The 21,494-nt window shown below is 34.1% G+C and overlaps 1 protein-coding gene across 9 annotated transcripts in view; it reads right to left on the bottom strand.

The window, feature by feature from the left end:
- Nucleotides 1-21,494, bottom strand: part of VMP1 (vacuole membrane protein 1) — a 131,821-nt gene that overhangs the window by 31,747 nt on the left and 78,580 nt on the right. For 6 of the 9 annotated variants that reach the window (XM_072646897.1, XM_072646899.1, XM_072646896.1 and 3 more), the window contains 2 exons: nucleotides 8,069-8,149; nucleotides 4,519-4,635 (listed from right to left, as the gene is read on the bottom strand). The exons of 1 other annotated variant lie outside the window; for it this stretch is intronic. In XM_072646897.1, coding sequence (XP_072502998.1) covers nucleotides 4,519-4,635; nucleotides 8,069-8,149 — 198 coding nt within the window. The remainder of the gene's footprint in view (nucleotides 1-4,518; nucleotides 4,636-8,068; nucleotides 8,150-21,494) is intronic. 2 more of the 9 variants (XM_072646902.1, XM_072646901.1) reach the window with 1 other exon arrangement.

Genomic DNA, 21,494 nt, shown 5'->3' with positions numbered 1-21,494 from the left:
CTTCTTCTGGTTTTTGCTCGTTTCTCCAGTGATTTACCTGAATTTTGTGCTCTTTGTCAAGACAGTACTCTTCTTCCAGTGGGGTGGGGGAGTGTACTGCCAGCTGCTCAATCACCCCACAATCTGTGGGCCTAGAGCTTCAGAAAGAGCTACTGCCTCTGCCCTGCTGTGGCTGCCACCGCTGTGGGGCTGGACCACTCTACTCTCTCACATAGGTCTGACAGGTTTCTTCCAATGATCTTCCAATTTGTCCTTGATATTTTGGGGTTGTGAGGTCTGAAAACTGACATAGGTGCCAGAAATTCAGTTCACCATAGGCCTGCCCAAGTACCTTCTGTACAGGATGGCCCACGCTGGACTGTGTTCTGCTCCCAGTGCGGCGAGATAAATGCTTCCTGTCAACCTTCCAAGAAGTCTTGGGTTAGAGATTTGCTTCACTCTATCATTCTGTGGGTTCTGCAGCTCCAGAATTTGTTTATAGTCATTTTTCACAGGTATTTGGCTGGGTTTAGGGGGAAAGCTCTAGCAAGTATCTCCTTCTACTCCACCATCTTGGTTATGCTCCCCTAGTACTGCTTTTCAAAATATTATTATTTTAATCCCCTTCCTCTTTGAAGTCAATACCTTATCACTAGGATTAGTGTTGCTTAAACTACTTTAATACAACCCTATTTCCACAGGCCCTCTTTCCCATCTGAGCCCTCACTCCTATTTCCCCTAGTTTGTGATTTTATTTAATTTATTTCTTTTTCTGTGATTATTTAAATATCTCTTTCCCCTTTCCCTGCCCCCCTCAGGTAAGTGGTGGTTAGTTCAAAATCTCCTTCCTCTTTATCTTTCCAACTTCTTTTTTTTTGGATAGTAGGAGTAGTATGTGACATTTTTCTAAAGAGAATTTCTTGGCTTTGTTCTTATTCTTTGATTTATAGTCTATTTCCTCACTTAAAAGCTCTTTCACATGGAGTTAAATTTTCTGAAGTATCACATTGAAGCTCTCTGTCTTCTAACCAATGCTAGGTTATGGCTTTATAGATCTTGTGTCATGCTCTCTTTTTTTATGCTGAGCACCTGTCTTTGGAAGTGGGAATTAACATAGATGAAGCAGTGCCCTATGAAAGAAATTAACCTGTGTTCCTATGCAATTTAATTCTATTCTATTCCCTGCCTGCCCCAGGATGGTTTGTCTTTCCATTGGCTATGCTGTCTCATTTCTAGGTCCAGTATGGGTGCCAGCTGCCTTTAGCAGCTAATATTTACCTCCCTTTCTCCCAAGACAGGATGCTGTCTATAATAGCAAAACATTCAAAAAAGATGGTTTCCCAATATAACTCCCTCCAGGTTAAAGTCATCATAAGGTTCCCATCTTCCATCACCTCTTCTCCTACTGGAGTGTTCTTTAGTAATACCCTCCCTCCTCCTTGTTAGCAGGTTAAAACATTCCCCAGTTTTAATCTCTTCCTTTTGTGGTCTCTTTTATTCTCCCATAAATTTTCTGCTTTCTGAGAGACCACAGTGGGTAGTAATGCTTCCCTTCTTTACCCATGGACTTGATAAGGGTATAACATTCCTTCCTCTCTGTCCTCATTTACGTACTCTCCTATTCTGCAATTTTGTTGCACAAACACACAAAAAACAAAACAAACAAAATACTTAATTTACTTGAAGGGATATTATGGGATTTAGTTTATGGTGCTTCAGTTCCATTCCTTCAGCTTTTGTTTAAATTTTCTTGTTTAAATTCTAATCAGATCTTTATTTCCTTGTGTCCTTTATGCCTTGACAATTTCTCTCTTTTTAATTTTGTAAGTCAGAATTCTTTCATTTAAAAAAACCTTATATATAGGGTAATTTATTTCATTACTTATTTTTTTTGTAATTACTTATCTTTTTTTTATGTTTGGGGTATTTGCAAGGCAAATATTTTACTTATGTCCATTTTGCAGGAATGCCTGAGTACTTCTCCCTAGAATGAATTTTCTTCTAATAAATTCTGCATTTTGTATGAAACCCTTTTCACATTCATTACAGTGATCAGATGTCTCTCCAGTGTGAATTTTCTTATGGAAGATAAAGGATGATTGTAGCCTGAAGGATATATAACACACTGACTGCATTCATCAGGTTTCTATTCAGCATAGACTCTATGAGTGTTCTAACAACTTTATGGCAACTCATGGCATTCATGAGATTTCTTTCTAAAATGAATGCTTTCATGAGCAACAAGGGGTGAACTCTGAAAGAAGGCCTTCCCATATTCATTACATGTAAAAGGCTTCTCACCAATCTGAATCTGATGGGGTGCTTGGGTGCATGTGCTTGAACCCCAGTTCTAAATCACATTTCTCTCTAAAAATCACATTTCTCCCTAGCCTCAAAACACTATCCCAGGCAGTTTCTCCCCAGCCCAAGGACACAACCTGCTACAGTTACAACTGTTATCTCCCTTCCTGCTACAGTAGCCAGTTGCACCTATAGAATTTATCAGTCTGAACCAGCTGTCTATTGGATCATAATGACAATGACTACTCATTGATCAAACATATGTATCCTAGACTTAGACATATGTATACTCCCTTACATTTATCTTGACTAACAAGACATTGATGAGAGCAGCCTGGTATTCTTTAGTCAGCCCTGACAGTTAGTTGACTTAGTGTCATTTCAGGACCAAAACCACACCTCCATGTAACCCCTCCCTTGGGCTATTTCCTGATGAACTCTGAGTAAAATACCTGCATAGTAGATACTAAAAGTGCATGTTCCTTTAAGAACTAACCACTCCCTAATCCCCACCCTAAATCACCTAGTTAGCATATTTGGCACATGTTTTATTATCGAATAGCCTATATAAACTTTACCTGTACTTTCTAAGGTTGCAGGTTCCCTAAGAACTCTTTCCCACTGAAAAGTGTAATAAATCTTTACCTTGACCTCAACAATACTTGAGTCCATGAATTCTTTCTCCAGAGGGCCCACACAGGAAATTTCAGTCTTGGAGTTCCTATACCCACCCTCTCCCCTCCAGTCCTCATCAAATCCTCTCATGGTAAATAAGCTTTCAGTTCTCACTAAAGCCTCCTATTATTGATACATATGGGACTTCCTCCCAGGATGAATTCCCAACTTATTTTTCAAGCCTTATTTCATACTACCAGCCCCCACCAAAAAATAAATAAATAAATTCTAGGCAATATAGAGCAATGATGTCAACCTCAATAGAAAGGGTTCCTTGTGGATTGAACACTGACTTAGAAAACCATAAATTAACATTATCTATGTTTTACTGCATTTTTATTTTGTTAAATATTTTCCAATTATGGTTTAATTTGGTTCAGGTTACATTCAGGAGTTTCATGGGCAATATAATGGCCCAGCTAAGTTTGATCTAGATGATCAGTTCTACCCTGAACTCAATATTCCCTCTCTTATCTATGTGTATTTTTCAGAAACCACCTCCCAGGTCTGGAATGTACTCCAGCACCATTTCTGTCTTTTAGAATCTATATCTTCTTTCAAGATTCAGTTCAGGTAAAACTTCTGAAAGTCCTTCCCTTAACCTCCCCATTGTTAATGGTTAACTCATCAAATTACCTTTATTTACAATGAATGTCCTGAATCCCTAAGCAAAAGCTCCCTGAGGTCTAGAACTTTTTTATTTTTGGCTTTACATTCTAGAGTCTTGCATAGAGTAAGTGCTTAAAAATGTTATGTTGATCAAAGGAGTATTGTCTGTTAGTACAAATTCTTCATAGTATAACGCAAGGCATACATTTAAAGAAAAGAGCAGCAGAGAAGGAAGACTAAATTAACATGGGAAATCCTCTCTATCTTCATTTTCTACAGCAGCTATGCCTAATGGCTCCTTATTCCCCTCTACTATCAGCTTATATCCAGTATCCAGTGTTTTTCTGTTGGTTTTGTAACCTCTCCCTTCTCCCCCGTTATCCCCAGGCCTTTACTTCTAACTTCATTTTAACAGTAGCTCTAGGCACAAGTAGATTCTCCCTTCTCTAACCACAGCCCACATCTTCTAGGCGGACTGGTAGCTGCTTCTTCCCCATTCTTCCCAACACTAACATCTGGCTGGTTTTCAGTAAAGGATTTTGGTACCACGGCAGGAAATGCTAAATAGAGTGTATGTAAGAAAATGAATGTCACTGAAAGAAAATAATATTCTCTCAGTTTATGTCTGGTAAACTTGAACCCTAATATAACATTCATGGCCCCTAGTGGAACATTTCCAAATTGCTAAAAATTGTAGGTAGATGACTTGACTTAATCACTAAGATCTTCAGGGATATCACATTGGGGTTTGAACTAGGGGAAAAAATAACCTGAGGGACCAATTTTTCAAATGAGGGAAACCTTTCAGAAATTTACTTTCTTTTAGGGCACCTTAAAATTCCTAAGAAAACTATTATTGAATAGAAGACATAATACTAGGTCACCATAAGGGACTGGGGGAAATGCATTTTAGGTTTCTGTTTGGTCTTATGGATTAAGAAACAATATACTTACCTGGATGTGCATCTTAACTATTGCTTTCCCAATAAGGGTTGCACCAAAGAAAGTCCAAAAGGGAACAAGGAAATGTCCACATGTTATTCCTGCCAGATCAAACAGAGGGTTTGGAATCTAAGAGGGAAGAATGGGGGGAAAATGATAAACATGAAAAGCCCACTCAACTAAAATAACCAAAAAAGCATGCATTGATTATTTGTATATGTCTTTATACTTTAAAATCTGTCCTATTTAATTCCCTACTTCCCAAATTACTTCTAAAACGCAGATGAGAGAAATAAGCTGTTTTTTGATTTATAACTGTCCTATCTCTCATGTGTATCCATCTAGTACTTTATCTTAACTTGTTACAGTTTCATATAAGGCTATCCTAGGACTACTACTTCATCAGACTGGCATAAAGTCATGAGATCCCTAGCAATCCAGTTTCATTTTACTGGTATTTGGTAATTCATTGGTTAAATGTTATTTTAAAGATACAAATTAGATAGGATTCTAAAAAACATTTCTATAATGGTCTGAGTACTAGCATCTAATTTAGCCCCAAGCAAGAATATGACTTGGCATGTATCTTTTGGGTATGACAACATACTTGTTCAAAAAAGGTAAACATGAAATTCAATAAAGAGATACAGAGATAAATTTAATGATTTTTTTCAGCTTCAAAATTGCTTGTTATTTCATTTCTGTGAGCCTTAAAACCTTATGGTTATGGGATTTATTTTAAAATACTGTCAAGTATGCTATTACAATCCACAACTTCAGATATGCCTTGAACAGACAGTTCCAAGAAAAACTGATCACATATAATCCCTTTCCCAAATATGCCCTAATTTCAGGAATGCTAAAAGATGTTATCATTTCAGAATAAACAGAACCCACAGTTTCTGACCACTCCATTTTCCTTCCAAGATTACTGCCCCATTGACTGTGGGACTAACCACTGAAAAGTTGGTGAAATTAAGTCATTCTCTTCTAAAATATAGGCAGAATAGAGTTGGTTTGTTTAAAAAGACATCTGAACAGGTGTTTTCAAAAGTAAAGTACAACTACACTATAATTCAAGTATTATTATATTAATACTAAAATTTTAAAAAGCATTTTTCTTCTTTTTCAACCTGCAATGCCTCACACCACTGCATCAGAATCAGTCACTGAACAACTGACATAGAAAAGGCATCAGAATTTATGCAGTACACTCCTTTTCATCTGACAAGAAGAAACTGAGGTCTAAAAATGTTCAATGATTTTACCCAAGTTCTCATGGCTACTTAAGTGGCAGAGCTCATGATAATTCAGGTCTCATTACCCCTAAATAGTCTTATTACCACTGTACTGTAGTCCCTTTAAAATCTATACATTTTACTTACTGCCAGTTCCTTCTTTATTTTGTGAACTAAAATGAATTTTTAAAATATAAGGTAGGATTTTCAAAAATTAAAAAGGTTCATAATTGGAATTCCACAATATTTACATGTAGTCAACAAAAGGCTCTCTCTGCTTTGGATGAGAGAAGCTATAGTCAAATAACTAAATTTCTGGGCATATATGCTATCTATTCTCTTGGTAACTTAGTACTAAAAATATAAAAGAAAATTAGATTTTAGAAAATTTATAAATTAATATTTTAATCTCTAGGGCTTTGATTTCTCTTGATTTAGGTGTTAAAGACTAAAGTAATTAGCAGAACTCACTTTTATTGAAACTCAACATGTAGACATCTTCTGTAAGTATGGGGGGGAGAGGGGAATTTCTGAAACTCAGTAAGTAGAAAAAATCACATACTTTACTAAAGTCTTAATATGTGCACCAGGTTCAGTACTAGACACTGATGATGTAACAACAAAAGTTAAGTCCTTATCCTCAAGGAGTTTGAAATCAAGGGAGAGGAGAAAACATGTAAACAAAAAGATTTACATAAAATAGATACAAGACAATTTGGGAGGAAAGGTAGTATTTGAGCTGAGCCTTGAAGGATGCTATGGATTTGAAAGGGCAGAGGTCATGAGGAAATGGATTCTAGTCACAGGAGATGAGAGATTCGTTCTATGTTACATGCTATCACATTGAAGGTTCCAAAACCTTCATAGCTGGTTTAAAAAGTTAATTTCACTGGTTCTTAATAACTAGGCAGTATTACTAGTTTACTACTAGTTAATTAGTTACAAATATTGCAGAAGATTATAAAAGAAAAAGAAGCATTTCAAGAAGCTGGCAGGACTCAAAACAGCACAACTGTAGCCATTTTCTTAGTCAGTCTTACTAAGGAAAATAGGCCAGACTTTGAAAATAAGATGGGGACCATTTATAAAAATGAATTAGTAAAGTAGAGGGTACAACTTCAAGGCTCTAATTCGTGGAATGTCTTAAAATCTACCATTTGTTTAAGTAACTGATAAACATGATAAACACAAGTTGGTTTATACATTAACCAAAGGCTATTCTTTCACTTGTTATTTAGTGTACTTTTATAAACTAGCTAATTCATAAGACCTCAAGCCATTATAAAGAACCACTGATCAAGAGCTGGAAATTGGACTGAGTGCTGAGAGATTTAATAACTTCTGCCTCTCTTTTCTAATAGAGGAACACATTTATCTCTCCCTGACCTACAGACACATGAAAGAAGAAAGATAAGGCAGGGAAAAGTATAGTAAACACAGATGGAGTCAATTAAAACTATAGTGAGTTCACCAATATTATAAAAACTTTCTGCAAGGCTGATAATTTAAAAGAATATTGGGGATCAAACTGAACTAAATGAATCCCTGTCTTTACTAACTGGTGGCTCAAATGTATATGTTTGCTTTCATGACTTTAAAAGTACGTACCTAGCTGAATCTGTCAGTCAAAAAAATAGATATATTTACTCCATTAGTTAAATTTTACACAATTACTTTGTTTGCAAGGCCAAAAGTCTTTCTCAATGAAAGACATTCAGGTTCAGTACTAGACGCTGATGATAATAACAACAAAAGTTAAGTCCTTATCCTCAAGGAGTTTGAAATCAAGGGAGAGGAGACAACATATAAACAAAAAGATTTACATAAAATAGACACAAGACAATTTGGGAGGAAAGGTAGTATTTGAGCTGACAGCTAGACAGTAACTAACCACCTAAAACAAGTTTCATTGTGTTGATGTAGTTCTACCAGGGAACTAACTAATCCCTGGAAAATGGGCATAAAGATCTATGCACATAACTCCATGGAAAGCACAGAAGCATCACTGCTTGGTTAAAGGAAAGCAATCATAAATTCTCCATGGGGAAGATGGATTGTGACTTTTTTGCTCAGTGAGGCAAGCTATTTAAGTCTGAATTCATCACTGTGTGACAGAATGTATAGAAGTCAATAAACAAGACATCCTCTCACTCCATAGAAAATAGCTCATTTAATGAGCAAGATGAACTTTTAACTAAGGCAGAATTGGAGGCATAAAGAGTAGTTATTTCTGTTCGTTCTGTAGTATATCTTTAAAGGTAAGTAAAATCCAAACACAAACTCCCATTTACTGACATTTCTCTTTCTTAATAAAATCCACTTACTGATGCACAGGCCAAAATTCCAAAAAATCCAACCTTCTGTACCATGTTTTGAACTGCTAACTTAGCCCGAGATGCAAAGTCCTAGAAAAAATTTTTTTTAATATTAGTGGGTAATGTGAGAAAATATTCTTTGTCTAGTATGCTATATCATCTCATAACACTGGTATATACCATGTCAGGAAATACTGGCTTTGAACTCTGAAGCTAAGCAAAGTGTTTATTTGGACAATGGAAACCTTTAAAATTCAAGATTGACAAAAGGACTTCAGGGCACAGTTTAAAGAATGGAAATGGACTCCATACAATGTCAATATTTTATACTGAACCACTGACCACATTTTATATAGGAACTCCATCTTGACTAGGCTTTAAAATAAACATCAAGTTGAGGATGAATTTTATTCTTTTGGAAATACAACTTGTCAGAGTTTTCTGTTTATTAACATTTCTCCTAACTAGTTTCAAAATTATAGATTCCTCTAGGATATCCAATAAAGTCACTTCTGCTGACAGGCAGCAGAGATATAAATAAAGATATCACATCAAAATCTCAAAACACTTACCAAGTGGATGTTTCCAGGTTTCTGTTAATTTAACTATAAAACATCATACAATTCTAATTATTCTGATCCATGTTAAGAGACCATTAAAACCCCACTTTAGAAAGAATAGGCAATATGAAGAAAAGAAATGACTGGTTAATACATGAACAATTTTATTGTGTTATTACACTTACAAATGTTTAAAGAATCCTTTCCCCTTAGTGGCCCAAAAACTTAACAAAGACTCCAATCTTACGAGGACCCAACGATCTGCATATTTCAAATGGTCTGACCATGGAAGGCAGACAGCTAATTTAATCCCAAACCACAAGAAGCAGGATGTCTGAATCCCATCCTTCATGAACAATGCTCAGAAGAACTTACTTTGAAATTTTCAAGCTAGAATCTGATAAAGGACAGAGAAGGTCCACAAGGAAAAGTGTCTATGCAGAGAATACCAATATACTGTACTTACATAAAATGTTAAAGGCAAAAGAGGACAGCAGAGACTCAGTGATTCTCTGGGATGTGAATATGAAATTTTAAAAATTTCACAGCAAGGAAGACAAACACAAAAATACTAATGAATAAAATGTAAACTTTATACCCATAGGTTCTATGGCTTATAGACAGGGTGACAAAGGCTATTTCCACAGTAGAATTTGTGTTTACAAGAATAAAAGACTTTTTTTTAAAAGATATATTTAATAGCATATTATTTCCAGGAATGTTTTGAATAAAACAACAAATGCAATATTTAGGTAAGACAGGGTGTTCAAAAATGTGAAAAATTTGCCAAGTCAAAGAAGGAAACAAAAGCCACCACATATACCTATAAAGTTTACATTATATCAAAATTTAATTAGAGAACAGTTATTCCTGCTTAAAAAAAATCAGTAAATTATAACAGCATTTATTTGTAAAAGAAAAAACAAAACAAAACAAAAAAACCAACCTATTCCTTCTTCTGCTCTTTTGATGGTAGTCAGAAAATAAAAGGGAATTCAAACTATTGTCTGGAACTGCCACTCAATTAAGAATAAACATTTTCAGGTCCTGAATTATAGCTTCTAAAAGTTAATATTAGCTTAATTCTTCAGTGTAATTTTGCCCTTTGTGATTTACTTCTCAGAGAGGAAGCAACCTTTTCTACTAGAATAAAGATGTCCTTTTTTGAAGTAAACAATGCTGAATTACTAGGGGGGCAAAGGTATTTTCCTCTGACACTTCCTGGCTCAAGGTAAAAATTGTTTATTAAAAAGTTTCAGGTGAGCACCTTAATATCTTAAAAATATTTTCAAAAGTACTTCTACAAATAAAAAGTTTTCTCTTACCATACTCTTTAAAAAGTTATATTTTTATGCTTGTCAATCTATACCAGAATTTCCTACAATAGTTGCTATTTATTCTGATTTCAATTATTAACAAAAAAAAGAGATAATATTTCAATTAGGAATATTTTTAGGTTACCAAAGAGCAGCTACAAGCAAATTAGAAAATACAACTACTAAATTTTAATCATTAACTCAAAAACTAAAATATTTATATCCCTTGAAAGTAATTTATAATAGATGCTCCAGTGATGACAACTGATTTCAGCAGCAGAAAAGGCTTTATCATAGAATTCCCACTTTACAAAACACAGTTTCTATTTACGACTTTTCATTGAGGTACATTTGGAAATACTTTCTCTTTTATTACAGCATTTAAATATTTCTCAATATATATAAAATGTATCAATAAAAGAGAGAGAAAAAAAGTAAAAGTGATCCTTCCTCTCCCCCACCCCCAAGGATTCATAAATAAAAGCAAGGATCAATCATTCAGTATTCTTTCCTTGTGAGGAATAGGGAGGGGTGTTATTAGCACTTTGAACTGATGGTATTTTTTTCACGAATAACCACATTTATTTAAATTATACAACAAGAGATGACTATACCCCTTAACTAGTACATAATAATCAGGCATCCAGATACCAACAAGATTAAACACCTTTAATCCCACAAATACTTTTTTCAGGGATTATTACAAAGAATAAATACAAGAAGGAAAATTCTTTAATAAGGCAAACACTATTAAGAAAACTAAGTGGTAAGGGGGCTTCTTTGGCATGTAATTCTCTTTTGACTTAGCAGAAATAAAAGGATCACAAAGGAAAATAGAGTCCTTGTCCCTTTAGATACATCCTTGGTTATGATTATAATGCCATAAAATTTTTTGATTAATCTCCTTCCCTTCTTTGTAAAGTGGGGGAACTATGGTGGAAATTTGCACATAAAGTCAGGCATGGTTGATGTACTGGTTAGTTTTGCTCAATGTCTTTTTTTCTATTCATTTTTGTTATGAGGGAGGTGGCTCTTTTGGAAGAGAAGGAAGAAGGATATCTGAAAATAAAAGGCTAAAAACAAAACATTTTTAAAGAAAAAAAATTTTTGATTGAAAGGAAAAAATTAAACTAGGGCTCCAAGACAAATTAGGTAGAAATATTTTGCCTCTTTTTTTTAAAGTTGTCATTTCTTCTAAAGAAAATTAAGTGACTTTTTAATTGAGTCTTTTACTTTTAAAAGGGGCTAAAAGGAGGAGGCCTTGCTAAGGGATTTCATAAATTTTGTTAAGTATTTAACATATACTAACTGAAACTTTCAGTTCCCATAACTTTTTGCTAGACCTTTCATAATGCTCTCAAAATTTAAAGTTGTATTTGCATACTAAACAATGGAAGAACATATTTATGTAATATTATAAAACCTGTATAATTTTCATTAAAAAGTGAGCAATAGGTACTTTATGGTCAAGGGCTTTTAGTGCAGCATTATTTGTGCCAACACCAAAATATGTTAATACAGCAAAAAAACCCCTTACACTCATAAATGTAACAAGCAAATTTTTATTCTTTTTCATTCAAACTTATTTCAGTAACCTTCTGACACAAGTGTGTTCTAGATGAATACACCATTAATTCACACAACTCAAAAACCAATTTCATTTCTAAAAGTGTATTTAGTTTGATGAAATAATTTAAAATGTTTAACTTCAAATACTTTTACTGAACACATTTTTCTCTTAGTGCCTAAATACAGTAAGTGTTTTATTTTTGTTTGCAGACAAATAAGGTCTAAACTATTCTTCATAAAATTACTTCAAAACTCTTTACTTTCTTCAAAATCTGCCAGCCTCTATATTACATTTCTAACAGTGCTAATTTTCAGAGAAGTATTTCCTATTCATGAATATAATCTTATTACTCTCATTAGTTTCTCTAAAGATCAAAAAGAACTATTTTAAGTATATATGCTTTTCAAGCTAAGGAATAAAGGATAATAGTATTATTTATGTTAAACAGCATTTACCATATTATAATAACATTAATTATTTAAAATAATAGTAACAAAAACATTTAGCTGGAATGAGTTAGCCTTATGCATAGTTTTAGTATACTAAGTGAACAGTATAGCAAAATCAAATTGATTACTTCCTCAATTTGTATTCCCCAATTCTTCAAAAATCTGGGCAAATTTTTTTTTAAAGTTGCTAAAATAGTTTCATTTCTCAGGATGCATAAACCAGTTTCACAATTTTTACCTATTTCACAATTAAAGTGCCTCAGAGGAAAGTAATATTAACAAAGACTATATTTAGGGATGCATTCTTTTACAGCTAGCAATTCATATTCCCTCTAGATTTTTTCATAGAAGTTAAAATCTAGTTACTTACAGGTAAACAAATTATCTCCCCTTCCACCCCCAACATTATGATTCTAGCCTTTCTTCTTATCTCCTTATTTGACTATGATTCATTTTTCCTAAACTTTTCCCTCCATGTCACCATACTTCAGATTTTAAGGGTGGGGGATTCCAGGAACATACTTCCAGTGACTACAAGGATATAGACTAAGAGAAATTACTGTAAATGCTTATTGCTTGGGATTAATCATCAGATTTGAAGGACTGATGACAAAAACCAGACAAGTAAGGTCTGAAGATTGGGAATATTACTTCATACTATCGCTTCACATGTGTTTTCCCTAAGAATTATATTTATAGTCAAATAAATAAAAATGAGCATTAAAATTATGAGGCTAGTGACAGCGTGTTTCATTGAAAGGAAAAAAGTTTTCCAATTAAGATTTAATCAGCATTGAAATTCTACAAAAAGTAGGCAAACTTTGGGAAAATCTTTTTAATTGAACCATTTCTAGAAAATAACTTTCTACAAAGTCAATTTGGATCCTGTTATATACCACCAATGCATTTTCTTGACTATTTACAAGAGGTCTTCGTGGAACTTCATTTTTTTTTTTTAATCCCTATATTTTAAAATTCATGCCATTGACTCTACAAAACATTAAGACTTTGCAGTATGGTGGAAAAAGCACTGGACTGGGAATAATAGGTCATGTGAATTAGGAGGTGAAAGCCTTAGTCATCAAGTTCAGCCTCTTTATTGTTATGGATGGGAAAACTGAGACCTTGCCTTCAATCCCACTCTTTCACTTAACAACCTAACTTCTGGAAGCGAGGACTTCATCCACAAAACAAATAACAGTAATCAGATTACCTATATCATAAGACTACTGCAGAGGAAAACACTTTATAAATACATGCAATGCTGTGGTTACCAGGGTAGCTTTTCTATTCCCCCAAAAGATGAAGAATGTTTTTATACTAAGGATATATACATTATAGTCATTTCATCCAAACTATTCTCCCACCAGTCAAATTATTTAACATATTCATGGGTGATAGAAGAAGTAAGATTTATTATGCCACCTATGTATAAAACTATTCTTGCAAAGCATAATTTCTCCATGTCTAAGTATATCATTTGAATTGTATGTAAGAATACATTTACCCTATCACAAATATTCATGGTAAGCTCTTGCATTCTTACAAGTGTGACTGAACACTGAAAATGCTTTGAAAGCATTAAGAAAGCCCTGATCTTGTTCAAATGATTTCTGGTCAATCATATGCACAGATTTTCTGAGTCAGGGCTCTCTTAAAACATTTTAACTTTGGAGAGAGAATGCTGATAACGGCTAAGATTTGGGGGAGTTACCAGCCTTTCTCCATCACACAATGGTTCTTCTATTGCTGATTTAGCACTGTTCTGAGAACAGGTGCTGGGTCTTTTTCTGGGCAAAATAATCAACAATTTCAATTAATAGCAATGGCAAATGACAAAGACAAACTGAATCAATGCTAGGCAAAATTACTGGTTTTAAAAAATATACAGTCATTTTGTTCATGCCATGACAAAAATACTATTCAAAATGTCTGACTGTTTCCTAACTGTTTAATCCTAATTCAAAGTTGTTCTATGTGGCAAATTCTAAATGCAGAATGAAAATTTACAATAGCAACTAATTAAATCTGTAGGTTAACTTAGAGTTGGAAAAATGTTTTAAGATATCAATTTGTAACAAACTATGATAATAATATAAGCATCTCAACAACAAAAGCATACTATACAATGAAACTTACACACACTACAGAACTGTTCACATAATTGTTCTTTGTAAACACCTGTGATAAAACAATCTATAATATTGAGGTCCCTCTCTTTAGAAGGCATATTTAAAAATTCTTAGCCTTCATTTTTTCCTATTAAGGTTATAAGATTCACTTTCATAGTAAAATGAAAGTTTTAATTCACAATCATTTTTTAAATTTATTTTTTTCTTTCACAATCACTTTTAAATATGCATTTTTTCCTCTGAGAACTAACTTCTTAAATGCACCAACATCATTTAAAGTTATTACAAAGAGACTGTTTAGAGTTTAGTCTGCAAATGGGAGAAGGTTCTCTTTAAATACCTGAAGCTCTCTTTTAAAAAGAGCCAAACAAGGACTTCTCATTTCTTCTGGTTTTTGAAAATTATTATTATAACACAATGGACCCAAACACACTTATAGGATAAAGACCGTTTGTGGTTAGGCAACAAGTTCTAGAATTTCAGAGATCATTGTGAGATTATTAACTTGGTAGAATAAAATGCCTATGACAACAAAGTAGTAAAAAAAAAAAAAAAGCTCAAACTGCTACCTATAGGTTGTAGAATATAAAGTGAGCACATGTCAAATGAAAACAATTAGGAACTGAACTATTCATCAAACTATGGAAAGATATAGAGACTGTTTTAAATGCCATTAGTTTTCATATTATTGAATGAGAGTACTTTGGCTCCTACATATTAATATGCCAGAGCACAAATTTTCAACTGCTTTAAAAAGGAGTAACTTTCATATTACTTTAACAGTAACTTTAGTTACTATCATAATGATATAAAATAATAGTGAATAATTTTAATATTACTACATTTCAGAAATAAATGGTTAGCAACACATCTGTAGGATAAAATAATTGCTCACAAACATCCAAGCAACTGAAATTGAGACACAAATAAAAAGACTTGCTCTCTAAAGTAGCAAGCAACTCCTATACTATCAACTGAATTTAATGTAGTTTATAATATGTTGTAATAATAAGCCTAAAACCAAAACTCCGATGGTTTTTCTGACTCAGAAAGGTCATATGGCATTGCTGTCAAATATCCCCACAAAGAACTATGTAAGATAAGTCCCTGAAATAGTCTCTCTTACTTTTCAAAAAATGATTCAGAATAACAAAATACACTTCACTGCTCTGCCACAACACTGTGGTTGTGACTCCCTTTGGGTAGCATACAGGAACAGAGGGATTTCCAGATAGATTGATGCATTTAGATCACCAAATTAACTTCCAATACTGTTTCCATGTCATTTATGGACAGTGATATTTCTCATACATGGAAGATAGTTTGGATTTTACAGGAAAATATGAGAACTTTAACTTTCCTCCTGAGAGTTACTTAGTGGAGTGTTATGCAGGACAATTGACAACTTGATATAATTTGATTTTAGTCTCCCACAGCAATCAATTCAGATTCAATAAATTCTGCTGAAAAGAAAAGCTTTATGTTTTTATAACAAGATGCTCATCCCATCAGTCTCAGGTGATTTTCAGCATCCCTTCCCCTTAACAAGGAGACAAGAAGAAATGACTTCTCAGAAGGGAAAATTTAACAACTTCTTTTGTTCCAAAATAGGATTTCAGCGCAAAAAACATCAGAACTCTCCTCAGAAATGAGAATTTTTACCTGGAAGCAATGGGACAAAATTGCTTACACTAGTTTTCAAATCACAACAGACAACAATGTGATATCCACAGCACTAATACATCTGATTAGATGAGTTTTCAATCAGTGTTCATAATGAGCTCACCTCTGGCAGAGGAGCCCAAGTGAAGAACCTTGAGTTTCTAAATATTAAAAATGTTTCATTTCACAAAATTTATGAGAGGAAAAAATTTAAATCAAGGAAGGAGTTAAAGTAGGAGAAGCATTAAATATCAAATACTTATTAAATCCTTTCCCCAGGGGCATCACTTAAGTTTATTGCATCCTTTACTACATCTTATAAAGGAGTTTTCTTCCTTTCCCTAGCTACTGGTTCTTAGGTAGCTAACCCTGACACTAAGAAAATAAGGAAATTCTTAAACGCAATTTGAATAAAGCTACTTACAAAAACCTTAAGTGCCAAATATTATGTCTAATAAACCAGGTATGTATCTTTTAGATAGTCTGGAAATAAAATGTTTGCTTTTAAATTAGGAGAGCATGAAAGAGAGGAGAGTCTGGTTAGGATTAGGAGAGTCTGATCTCTGGATAAGGGAAGAGTTTATGATCCAACAAGAGATAAAGAGGAACATGGGAGTAAAGTGGTTAATTCTGATTACATGAAATTCTCAAATATAACCAATGCAACCAATACTAGAAGGAAAGCAGGAAACTGGTGCAAGTTTCTCTGATAAAGGCTTCATATCTCAAATAAATAGGGAAAGAGATCTGCTTCTGAGCAGGAAAGGGAAGGAAGGAAAGCAATAAACACTTACATGGCACCTACTAAGAGCCAGTACTGTGCTAAGCACTTTGCCAATATTAAGTCATTTGATCTTCACAACTCTATGAGTTGCTGCTATTCAAACTGCACCACTGAGGAGCAGGAAAACACAGGTGATATGACTTGCCCAGGGTCACACAGTTAACAAACATCTGAAGCCACATTGGAACAAAGGTATCCCTAATTTTAGGCCTATCACTCAGTACCTATTGTGTCACCAGGGTCACACAAAAAAGAGAAAAAAAGCTCTAAAGGTAGAGCACCTGGGTTCCAATAATACCTCTTCGATGTTTACCTACATGACTTTGGACACTGTACCCTCAGGCTGAATGTAAAATGAAGGGATTACACGATAAACAGAGTAAAAGGATGGAACTATATGGCCTCTTAGGTCCACTCCAACTCCAGATTTTTGAGTCTTTAATGCAAAATTATCATCATTAAATTTGGTGGCTGCTTATGTTTTTCTTTTTATCTGTGGCTGTTATTTTATGACAATATAAGGTTTCCAATAGATAGTAGCTTTTCATTGCATTTGTACAGAGGCTGTGGTCAAAAACTCGTACATAAAATATCAATGTCCCTCTAGTTTCCAATGGGCATCAAAATAGAGTTCTCTCTCTTGCCCAGAGATATCAGTAATGACTACCTGACACTTTAGAAAAGAAAAATATCAGTATACAAGATAAGATTTAATCAGAATTGACATTTAAAAAGGCATGTAAAATAATAAATGCATTTTCTTTTTTATTTCTGGAGAAAGCAAAAGATTTTCCATATGATTCCTAATGGCTTAACAGAAGGACAATTTCCCATACTTTAGGAGGTCTAGTTTTTTAAATCATACTTTGTGGCTTTTTAAAAAAAAATCCTCTACTCACTGAGGATCTGGTTGTCACAATTAACAGATTACTAGATTCCTCTGGTTTTCTTACTTTTTTTTAACCTGAAATGCAAGTGATTGAATCTGCAGGTCCATAAAACACAATTTACAATAGTTACAGTTTGTGGGAAAGAACAAGTTAGAAGAATGGTGATGAATTTGAAAGAAATATCAAAGGTTACTAAAATTGAGTCATTATGGGATTTGGTCAACTGTTTTGTCAAGGATAGGAAACTCTATTAGAGAAAGCTAATGGAAAAGTGGGATAAATGGAAACTTTTTTAAGTGAATAAGTATAAATTTTGGGATTTCCCAGGGATCACTGTTAGGATCAACTTTATACACATTGAAATTTCTACATACATTATTAACTTTTAGGAAACTACCACGGTGAATAGAAAAGTGCTGAAATTCTTAGGGGAAAACAATCCAAGCTATACTCATAGGATAATGGTTACAAGGAACCAATTAAGACCTAAAACAAGGACCATAGGATGGTTTCCTGAAACATGAGTTCCATGTTCTAGAGAAGTCAAAACAATAGTTATTACCCAGAAAGGTACTGAAACATATTTTTAAAAATCTGACCTTTAACCAAAATCAGTTTTATCTGCATCTGGAAAATTCTGTATTCTGGTCACTGCAGTTCACCAAAGATATAACAGAACAGGCAAAGATGCAGAGAAAGGCATTATTAATGTGATCAAGAAAATGAAGAGTAATTAAAAGAAATTAGAACAGTTGGGGTACCTAATCTCTGAGACTGAAATGGCATAGACAACCACATCAAGTCTTAGGGCCTGTAATATGGAATGTCTGGCTGGATAAATGGGTTATAAGTACAACACAGCATGAGCATTATTGTTTTCCACTGTCAAGTTTACTTCTCCACCAAAAGTTAAAAAGCCCTTAAAAATTATTTAAGATTTTCTTGCCAGAAATTTGAGAAACTTCAGGATAGAATGGAGCAACCATTCTGAATGATAAAAAAATTAGGTCTTGATTAAATTGTGCCTTTAGTGTTTAACTGCATGTCTGTCAGTGTTGTTCAAAAACACCTTATGTAATTAGGCATGAACAGTATTTTTTTCATTAACTATGCTTCTGCTGAACATTACTGCAATTTGGAAGTGCTGGAGCATTCTAACAGTGAGTCAGTATTTAGAGTATTATTCATTTGCATACTCAAGAAGGAGAACATACAGGAGGTACATGAATTGCGTGTCCAAGTTTTAGTAAAGGAGGCCTCTCTAAATTCATTTTACAAAAGGTACTTGAAACACAAACCTGAAAAACTTCTTTAAATTAGTTTAACAAAGGTAACCTGATACAACCCAATGCTTATTTTTTTCCATATCTGTAAACAGGTGTGGAAATGAATAAGAACAAAGCAAGCATAAAACTCTTAGATTCAGTTGCCAACGTCTAAAAGCAATCTAGCAAGAAAAACTTTAAATATTTATTACTCACAATGTCTTTGTTCATATTTTGGGTGTATTAACCCTTTATTGTCTTTTATAAAGCATAATTTAATTTCTAATTTTAAATTTCTTTCACATAACACATAAATGCTCTTTGAATTTAGCCATCCATAAAGTCAATATGCATATATTGATTAAAACATCTTATTTATTAACTCCATCTGTCTTTGGCATGCTCTTTCCCATGGAAAAGAACTATTTCATTTCCACAGTGACAACTTACTCTCATCCTCTCATCACTCCTGCTACCTAAATGTATCATTCAAAACCAGGAAGTTTTAAAATATAACTGTATGCAGTTTAAATTCCACTAGATCTTGTTTTTAGGTTGCCACATGCTGGCCCAAGATAACAGGGTTAAAAATGGAAATGTGCATGCAGAAACAATTGGATGCATCAGACTTCAGGAATGTATGATGTACAGACAAGTCTCCTGATGACCACCCATTTAGTGGGCTGAATGAAATACCAAGTCTTTCTTTGTCCAGCACAGTTAATAGCAAAGAAATAGAATGACTAGAAAAGGAAAATGACTGATGACCCAAGAAACAAAATAGCTGTACTTAAATGAGCTAATATTTTTAAAGTGCTTAGCACTGTGCCTGGCACATAGTAGGCATTTAATAAATGCTTCTTCCATTTCCCTCCCAAATAGAATAAAAGCTTCCTTTGGATTGGGAACACCTAAGGCTTCCACCATAAACAATATCCCTGTGTCTAGTCAGTCAACATAATTTATTAAATGTCTGCTACGTGTTAGGTACTGGGTGTCATGCTGGCAATACAGAGCTTAAAAAAAGGCCCTGCTCTTTAGGAACTCACAAGTCCAATGGGGAGACAACATGCATTCACAATTATGTACAAATAAGATATAGACAGAATAAACCGGGAGTAGTCTCAGAAATAAGGTACTATACAATGGGCAGTTTTTCAAACTACTGAACTAGATTTATACTATATAGAGCTGAAATGTCCTGTTTCTTAATGGTATTCATACTTCTATCCCCAAAAGAATCATAGACTTGTTGAGCAGGAAGAGTTTGAAGAGCTGCTCTAGTCTAAACCCTTTATTTTTACTAAAGGAAGAAAAGGAGGCCTAGAAAAGGGAAGTCATATAAGCAGTCTGTGCAGAGCTGATAGAACCCCAGTTCACAAACTATGACTACATTGAAACTTCTGGGGATCCAAAACTATAATGTGTGGTACAATCTATAATCACAGTATGTTTTACAAGAATATTTACGTACTACTGCTACAGATTACTTAGTCTGGATTGTGTGATGTCTTACTGTGCAGTGAAAAAGAAGACAGCATGTCTGCCTGTGACTGGGTGTGGTGGCCAAAAGGGGATCGAGTCCTTTGTTTCTGAAAAGAGAAATCCTGGTAAAGCTATCGCCCTTGGACAACGCCTTAGAGTGATGCTAGAAAGATGTGTTTAACATGTGTCACCAATGCTCACTACCGAAGTTCATCAGTTTAACTCTTTGCAAACAAGTAAGTGATCTGTTCCCAATGGCAGGAAGTTGTTCTATGGAACCAAAGCAGTTACAGCCAAGTTTAATACAAACCCTCTAGAGTCCACGTTGACAAATTCTTGAACAAGCCCTGTGGTTACAGGGAAGCTGGTTTCACTCTGACTCACTCCTGTTCAAACAGTTTACTGGAAATGGAGGGGAGGGGGAATTTTCAGAGAAATCATGTGATGGCCAGACAAACCACAACCAGCAAAGGTTCAGCAGAGTCAAAAACAGGTCCCAGCAACAACTGACACTCATGTCTTCATATGACACTTGATGATCTGAAAATGAGAACCAATTTGTCTCGGAAGTTCTACACTAAGTTCTACACTATTTTCAAAGTTGATGTTTCTTTAAGGAAACAGGGAAATAATATAGGAAAGCAAACAAAGCAACAAGTAGGGTAAGAAGGGCAAATGCCAAGATATTTTTTAGTCAAATCATGCTTTTTGCATAGATAACTACGAAAAAGCAAATTCTAAAGCACTTAATGTAGAGATGGATTATATAAACAACCATTTCCTAAATGCTTCCCTGAAATTTCTGAACTCAAATGTCAAACTCATATTCTCCAATTATCAAGCACCTTAAAAATTCATCACTGACATCAAATACTGAGATAGGGCTTTGGGTGGGGAGGTAGAAGATGGCCTGGAGAACAGTTATTGTAATTCAGCAAATGGAAAATGCAATAGTCCTGGCTTTGGGAGAGGGGAGAGGAGTCGAGGAGAAAAGAAGATTAGTCATTAATACTGGCAATCACTAGCTTTATTTTTCCACTGATAAAATATCACTTGTCACTTTAAACTCCTAAACAGGGTTAAAAAAAAACCAACAACTTACTAGGTGTAAAGTAGGGATTTTTTTCCCCTTTGAGCAATTTGGATACAAAATTACTGAACTGTAAATGATTTTTAAATTTGTAAATATGACGCATCAAGATATGTTAAATATAAAGTTTTAATTGTCTAAAATAATCATAATCCTAAACAGAACCTAAAAAAAAATCACCTCTGGAAATTAGATTTAAAATCCAGAAATTGTACTATTTATGCATCATTCT

Source organism: Notamacropus eugenii, chromosome 2 (genome assembly GCF_028372415.1).
Source record: "Notamacropus eugenii isolate mMacEug1 chromosome 2, mMacEug1.pri_v2, whole genome shotgun sequence".
Classification (NCBI taxonomy): Eukaryota; Metazoa; Chordata; class Mammalia; order Diprotodontia; family Macropodidae; genus Notamacropus; species Notamacropus eugenii.
Note: the sequence above shows the minus strand (reverse complement) of the source record. Positions and strands in the feature narration are given on the sequence as shown.